At 47.4% G+C, this 7,576-nt stretch overlaps 1 protein-coding gene across 1 annotated transcript in view; it reads right to left on the bottom strand.

Moving 5' to 3' along the window:
• The window catches only part of Pyroxd1 (pyridine nucleotide-disulphide oxidoreductase domain 1), a 19,551-nt gene extending 16,826 nt beyond the window's left edge, over positions 1-2,725 (bottom strand). Inside the window, exons 1-2 of the mRNA XM_013025060.1 lie at positions 2,631-2,725; positions 2,452-2,523 (exon numbers count right to left, since the gene is read on the bottom strand). Coding sequence (XP_012880514.1) covers positions 2,452-2,523; positions 2,631-2,725 — 167 coding nt within the window. The remainder of the gene's footprint in view (positions 1-2,451; positions 2,524-2,630) is intronic.
• Positions 2,726-7,576: the final 4,851 nt, after the last annotated feature.

The following is a 7,576-nucleotide window of genomic DNA, read 5'->3' as shown; positions in this document are numbered from 1 at the left end:
CCTCCCCGGCGGCCGCGGCGGCGGCGCGTCACTTCCGGCCACGCCCCCTGCTTTCGCCTGGGCCACACGTAGCCGAGCCGCGCATGCGCTCTGCATCGGCGCGCCGAGGCCTGCCCGCCCAGGCTGGCTTTGAACCGGGAACCCGACAGCAGCGGCGATCAGAGACCTGCCCCAGCCGCCCAGGAGGCCGAGGCCCCGCCTGGGTGGGAAATGCACGGACACTCTTGTTGTTTTTTTTTTTTAAATCTCCAGTGCACCACCCAAAAGTCAGAAGTGGCGCTGTGGCTCAAGGGGTAGAGCGCCAGCCTTGAGCTGAAGAGCTGAGGGTCGGCGCCCAGGCCCTGAGTTCAGGACCCATGACCAGACACCCCCCCCACACACACAAAAAAAAATTTGGTCTGAGACTGGGGTTTCCCAACTTGGTATTTGATACTTGTGGCTCACTGGTGCTCTACCATTTGAGTCCTACTGCCAACCCTGTAAGGGTTGGTTCTTTCATATATGTATATATAAGTATAATAAATAGCAAATCCATAATATACATAGTCTATAATACATAATAAATGTATAATAAATATGAGTGTACTTGTATAATAGACATAATTATAATTATATACTATAAACACATAACATATATTGTATTTATTATACATTATGTATAAATATATGTAAACTTATATATATATTATATTTATATGTATATTATATAACCATTAATACATATAATATGTATTATATACTATATAATATACATAATATGAATAATGTTATAATGTTTATATAAATATAACTATGTTATAATATATTTATGTTTATATGTATATGTTCATATATATACATAAAGATATATAATATACTATATATAAATGTATGCTATATAATTTTATTATTTATTTTATTTTATTTATTTATTTTTTTGGGATCTGGTCGTGGGGCCTGAACTCTGGGCCTGGGCGCTGTCTCTCAGCTCTTCAGCTCAAGGCTAGCACTCTACCACTTGAACCACAGCACCACTTCCAGCTTTTTTCTGCTTGTGGGGTGTTGAGGAATCGAACCCAGGGCCTCAGGCATGCAAGGCAAGCGCTCTACCACTGAGCCACCTTCCCAGCCCTATATATTTTTATATATTTAACTCTGTACCTGGTAATTCTTTTTTTTCCCTCCCCCCTTGGAATTCCTTTTTTGTTGTTGTGGTTTGCTTGTTTTTTGGTAGTCATGGGGCCTGGGCTCTTCTGTCCCTGAGCTCTTCTGTTCAAGGCTAGCACTCTACCACTTTGAGCCACAGCTCCACTTTTGGTTTTCTGGAGGTTCCTTGGAGATAAAGAGTCTCATGGACTTTCCTGCCCAGGCTGGTTTTGAACCCTGATCCTCTAGATCTCAGCCTTCTGAGTAGCTGGGGTGACAGCTATGGGATGAGCCATTGGTGCTGGCTTGTACCTGGTCATTCTAAACTGGTAAATGTACCCTCTTCAGTATTATGCCAAGATAGGAAAGATGACCGACCAGTCCTATACAAACGGTGGAGAGAAAGCCATGGTATTCGCGAGTGACTTTGGATAGATCGTGTTTCCCCTTTGCAGAGCAAGTTTTGTTTTTCTTCCTTGAATCCATTCCATTCAGGCTTTGGTGCCAACAATCACAAAGACAGACTTGTTTTGTAAGTCCTTCTACATTGCTGGATGGGAGAGAGGGGACGTATTGTGTCCAATCTCTTTGAACTACCAGAGAGATGAATGTCCTCCTCTTCCTCCTCTCCTCCTCCTCCTCCTCCCCCTCATCTTCCTCCTCTTCCTCCTCCTCCTCCCCAACTCCTCGTCCTCCTCTCCCTCCTCTTCCTCCTCCTCCTCCTTTACTTCCTCCTCCTCCTCCTCCATCCTTCCTCCTCTTCCTTCTCTTCCCCTCCTCCTCCTCCCCCCTTCCTCCCCTCCTCCTCTCCTCCTCCTTCCTCCTCCTTCCTCCCCCTCCTCCCTCCTCCTCCTCCTTCTGGTCTTGGCCTCACCGCACCCAAACCACATCCCAGTCATTTTGTGTTGTTCATTTTTCCAGCTAGATTCTTGGGCTTTTCCCTACCTCCTATCTCCACCTCCTGAGGAGCTGGGATTGCAAGTCTTCCCCACGACACCTTTCTTGCATTTGAGATAGGGTCTTGCTAATTAGATTTTTTTTCTTTTGCCCCTGCTGGCCTGAGATCGCCATTGATCCTCTACCTCCACCTCAGTGTTACAGAGATGCCAGAAATCCACCCCCAAATCCACCGAGCGAACTTGGCTTCGAATGGTCCAGGTCATTCGGACGTTTGGCATGGAAGATCTCTCCTGTCCTTACGCAACTGTCAGCAGCTACGCAACAGGACAGCCACAGATGATAAGGAAACGAGCCAGCCTGTCTGTGTTCCCATGTCAACCTTATTTATGGATGCTCCACGTTGAATTTTTGGTGAGGCCTTCACACCGCTTACAAATCCAGCCGTCCGTATGGCCATCCACAGAGATACACGGGAAGCTGTACGGAATACGATGCAGCCTGGATAAAGAGACCCTTCATCCAGTTCCTCCCAGTGGAAACCCCCAGAGAACCTTACCGCACACAAAATGTCACATGCAAAGTCCGAACACCCCACGGACACTCACGGGCGCCTCACCATCTCCCTTGCCACAAAGATGCTTCCACTTGCTTCCACGTCCACCTCCTCCAGGCCCGTGAGCCCAGACCTCTTCTTGTCCATTTTCCCCGCAGGCATGATCATTTGGGAAATTCATCTAGGTTCATGCCGGTCTCCATCGTTGGGGTGACTTTCTCTGACGTCACTCGGCGGGGAGAGGAGCATGAATGAGACAGTCCACCCTCTTCTAGCTGCTAAGCAGAGGGGCCAGGCTACAGCCTGCGTCTTCCATTGATAGCTCGGGTAGGAGGTGAGGGAGAGGACTAAAGTGATTTCCCCTAACAGCATTCCCTAGGGGCCAGAAGGGGCGCGTCATCATCACCATCATCATCACCATCATCATCATCATCATCACCATCATCCTCCTCCTCCTCCTCCTCCTCATCATCACCATCATCATCATCATCACCATCATCATCATCATCATCACCATCATCATCATCATCATCACCATCATCATTTGTCAGTCCTGGGGCTTGAACTCTGGGCTGGGGCATTGTCCCTGAGCTCTTCAGCTCAAGGCTAGTGCTCTACTGCTTGAGCTCTACTTCTGGTTTTCTGGGTGGTTCATTGGAGATAAGGGTCTCACAACCTTTCCTGCCTGGGGCTGGCTTTGAACTGCGATCCTCAGATCTCAGCCTCCTGAGTAGCTGGGATGACAGGCGGGAGCCACCGGCGCCTGGCTGAGCCTCATTATTGCTGCGTGGATTAGTTAATTCTCCATGACATCTCTATGGATCTTGTAATGGTGGCTGAGACCAAGAAGGGAGATTCATTCTGGCTGGAAAATGTGTGTGTGTGTGTGTGTGTGTGTGTGTGTGAACTGTGGGGCTTGAACTCAGGCCCTGGATACTGCTAGTGCTCTACCACTTTGAGCCACAGCTCCACTTCTGGTTTTCTGGTGGTTCATTGGAGATCAGAGTCTCACAGACTTTCCTGTCCAGACTGGCTTTGAACCATGATCCTCAGATCTCAGCCTCCTGAGCAGCTAGGATGACAGGCGGGAGCCATCTTGGAAGGCCGTGGTCCAGAAGGAAGGTCTAGGCCCTTCTTTCTACCTCTGTTGGCAATGGTACAACCATGGTTGTGGTTTGGCTGGGGGAAAACTTCCCTGTCTGGCTAGACTGCCCTTTCCCTGCTCCTTTGGTTAGAGAGAACAAAGGTACTTTTTGTTATTCTTTGTGCCCATTGGTGTTTCTGGTTCACTGGCTTCTCAAACGCACAGTCTCAGATGAGAAAAAATGAAGAATATCAGGAAATTAGCTACCATGCTAATGGTACTTCTAGGACCCCAGCTTGTTTGATTCCTCTATGTTTCCTCTATTTTTCAGAATCTCTATTTTTCTGCTGAGGGAATAACACCTCAGGTTGTTAGCACCTACAGAACATATACAAATGCATGCCTTCTTATCTTCCAGCCAGAACCTGTTGAGTTCTATAGAATCTCTTTGTGTTATTGAATATTATTCCTATTTTCCTCAGTCACTTAAAATATGAAGAAGACTCAGCTTACAGGCCACGGAAAAATATACAGGGAATAAATTAGGCCATACCACAAACTGGCCACTTCAGATACCAGCATTATTCTATTATCAGGGGCCAGCAAATGTTCTTTGTGAAAGAGATAGATACCTAAATACGTTAGGCCGTATAAACTAGAATGCTGCTGTTCTAACTATTCAACTCAGCATTGTATTTATAAAAGTAGCTATAGATTAAAAAAAAATCAGGCGCTTGTGGCTCACACCTGTTATCCTAGTGACACTGGAGGCTGTGATCTGAGGATCGTGATTCGAAGCCAGCCCAGGTAGAAAAGTCTGTGAGAGGGTTGGGCAGGTGGCTCAGTGGTAGAGCGCTCGCCTAGCATGCACGAAGCCCTAGGTTCGATTCCTCAGCACCACAGACATAGAAAAAGCTGGAAGTGGCGCTGTGGCTCAAGTGGTAGAGCGCCAGCCTTGAGCAAAAGAAGCTCAGGGACAGTAGCCCAGGCCCTGAGTTCAGGCCCCAGGACTGGAAAAATTAATGATAGGTTAGTTGACGCCATGTTCCAGGAACATTTAAACTACACGACCAAGTGACAGGTTAAGATTTGACTCACAAGACAATCATTGTTTACTGGCCTCTGTTTACTCTCTCCATCCAATGACTGGCCACTGTTTATGTTATCCACCCAAGGGCTAGTCCTTCCTCATCCAATGACAGGCCCTTGTTTGCTCTCCATCCAGTGACTGGTCCTTGTTAATGCCCTTCATCCAATGGTTAGCTCTTGTCTACTCTGTCCAGTGATTGTCCCTTGCTTTGCCATTCATCCAATGGTTGGCTCTTGTTTATTCTATCTGTCCTTGTTTATGCCATTCATTCAATGGCTGACCCTTATTTACTCTATCCATCCATTAGTTGGCCCTGGTTTATGTGATCCACCAGCAGATTGCAAATGAGTGCCTGGCCTCACATGGGGTTCAGAGGACATGGGACACGTTGTTGGGACCAGAGCAAGAGTCAGCAGGAAGTGATTTCCCAAAAGGCTCGTGTTTCACGGTCACCCTGGCCCTGATGACTCTGAACAAATATTTACCCAAACAGAAGTGTTGCTTCTGATTTCCAGAAAGAGGGGAGCTGGTGGAAACAGACCAACTCAACCCCCAGTCACCTGGGTTCGAAAAGATAGTTTCCCCCAGCTGCTAAAATAAATACATTCGTTGTGCAGTTAAACATTATTCTGAATGGGCAGCAAGTTAGACTCTCGGTCGGTCGGGAGGAAATCATATGATGTATAAACTGCCCAGGATGCTAAAGAAAAATGATCTAATGGTAGGGGGCTCTTGAAGGGGTTGAAAAGCTTTACTAGATTTCCTCCCCCACTTTGGAAACCCTGGTCTAAGGAAAGCCTCAAGGCATCCCCCAAAGTGTTCAGATATGTGTAGATCTCTTTCTGGAAAGTTCCCCGCCCTTTGTCTCAACCATACTCTCTTATTTGGAGCCATAATAATGGCCGGTGGCTCACACCTATAAACCCAGCTCCTCAGGAGTCTGAGATCTGAGGATCAAGGTTTGAAGCTCACCCTGACAGCCAGAGTAGGGAAGTCTGTGAGACTCTAAAACTCTAATTAAACATTAAAAAAGCCAGAAGTGGAGATAGGGCTCAAATGGTAGAGAGCTAGCCTCAAGCAAAGAAAGAAAAGAAGGAAGGAAGGGAGGGAGCGAGGAAGGAAAGAAGGAGGGAAGGAAGGAAGGAAGGGAAGAAGGAGGGAAGGAAGGAAGGAAGGAAGGAAGGAAGGAAGGAAGGAAGGAAGGAAGGCGGGCTCAGAAACAGGCCCCAGGCCCCGAGTTCAAGCCCTAGGACCAGCACTAAAACTAAAACCAAACAAAAAAACAATGGCTTCTTAAAAAATGTATTTGAGTCATTTTTCCGCTTCTCCTTCAGGCTTTCCTATTCAATGAAAGGACACAGCACACGGATCGCCGGTTCCAGGATTGTGCATAGAAGTTTGTTTTCAGGTCATTTCTCTGATTCCTCTTTCTCCCCAGGTAAAATGTCTTGTTTGGGGAAAGAAAACTAACCCCCCCCCAAAAAAAAACTCCTCAAACGCCCCCCAGGGCTTTTCAACTTACTGTTCTTCCATGCTTGGTTGGCTCTGTTTCTAGATACTTCCACAGCGGATCTTGGTTATTCTTCTGAAGAAACCTCCCCGGAAGCACCCCCCCCCAGCACCCCAGGAAAACAGGCAGCCTCTTCCTTCCTGGCGTCTGTTTGGATGGTTCTTCCAGAAGGTTCTTTCTGTTTTCTCAGACTGAATCCTAAACTATGGAGGATCTAGGCGGAGAGAAGAGGGGCTTCGGGGATGGCGTAGGAGCCATTTTTGAGAACGCTGGGCCCTGGGGCTCTCCTGTGGCTTTCCCACAGGTTTTGGAGGAGCGGAGAGACAGTTGATAATAAATGCCACCGAGGAACAAGAGAGTCTCTTCTTCTATGTTGTCTTTGTTTTCTTTTCTCTTTGTCTCGTGGGTGGGTTTCTTTGGGTGAGGGGGACACAGAAATGGGGGGGACAGAGGGGAAACCAAGGCAGCCGGGGTCCTCACTGGACACCAGGTGGAGAATGAACTCTACCACTCGTGGGTGGGGACGGGAGGGAAAAATGGGGAGAGAGCGGGGGAAGGGGGGACAGGGTCCATTGAGAAATCCACTCGTGACCTGACTGATGTCACTGTCACCTCTCTGCATGTCACCTTTGTCATCACAATAAAAGGATGGTTCAAGAAAAGGGCAGAAAAGTAATTCCATTATCATTGTGGATTATTATTATTATTATTACTATTATTCCCTTTTAGTAGTTAGATAAAGGAGTTTTAATTCAACACATCAAATTATGAATACCACCCATCTGGAGCAATGTGACCCCTTCTGGCCCCACCCCTCACCCAGTATATGAATAATATAACCTGTTTCTGTGTTCACATACATCCGTTGAATATCACGGCTGTATCAGCCCACCATGTGTCCCCTCTCTCCATTTCCCTGGCCCTCTCCTCCTCTTGGTCTTCCTCCCCGACAAAACATGGTTCTGTTTCTCTTGGGTTCATTGTGTTAAACCGTCAGCTAGCTGTTCAAAGGACTTACACGCTTGGAAGCCATTCTTGTGTAAACTATATTAAGAACCAAGAGCTAGTTTAGAAAAATGATAACAAGGGCCGGGCACCCATGGCTCCCGCCTGTCATCCTAGCTACTCAGCAGGCTGAGATCTGAGGCCCCTGGTTCAAAGCCAGCCCGGGCAGAAAAGTCTGTGAGACTCTTATCTCTCATTAACTAGCAAGAAAAATAAAAACTGGAAGTGTCGCTGTGGCTCAAGTGGTAGAGCATTAGCCTTGAGTGAAAGAGCTCAGAGACAGCGCCCAGGCCCTGAGTTCGAGTTCCT

The sequence above is a fragment of the Dipodomys ordii genome, unplaced genomic scaffold (assembly GCF_000151885.1).
Source record: "Dipodomys ordii isolate 6190 unplaced genomic scaffold, Dord_2.0 Scaffold81, whole genome shotgun sequence".
Taxonomy (NCBI): Eukaryota; Metazoa; Chordata; class Mammalia; order Rodentia; family Heteromyidae; genus Dipodomys; species Dipodomys ordii.
Note: the sequence above shows the minus strand (reverse complement) of the source record. Positions and strands in the feature narration are given on the sequence as shown.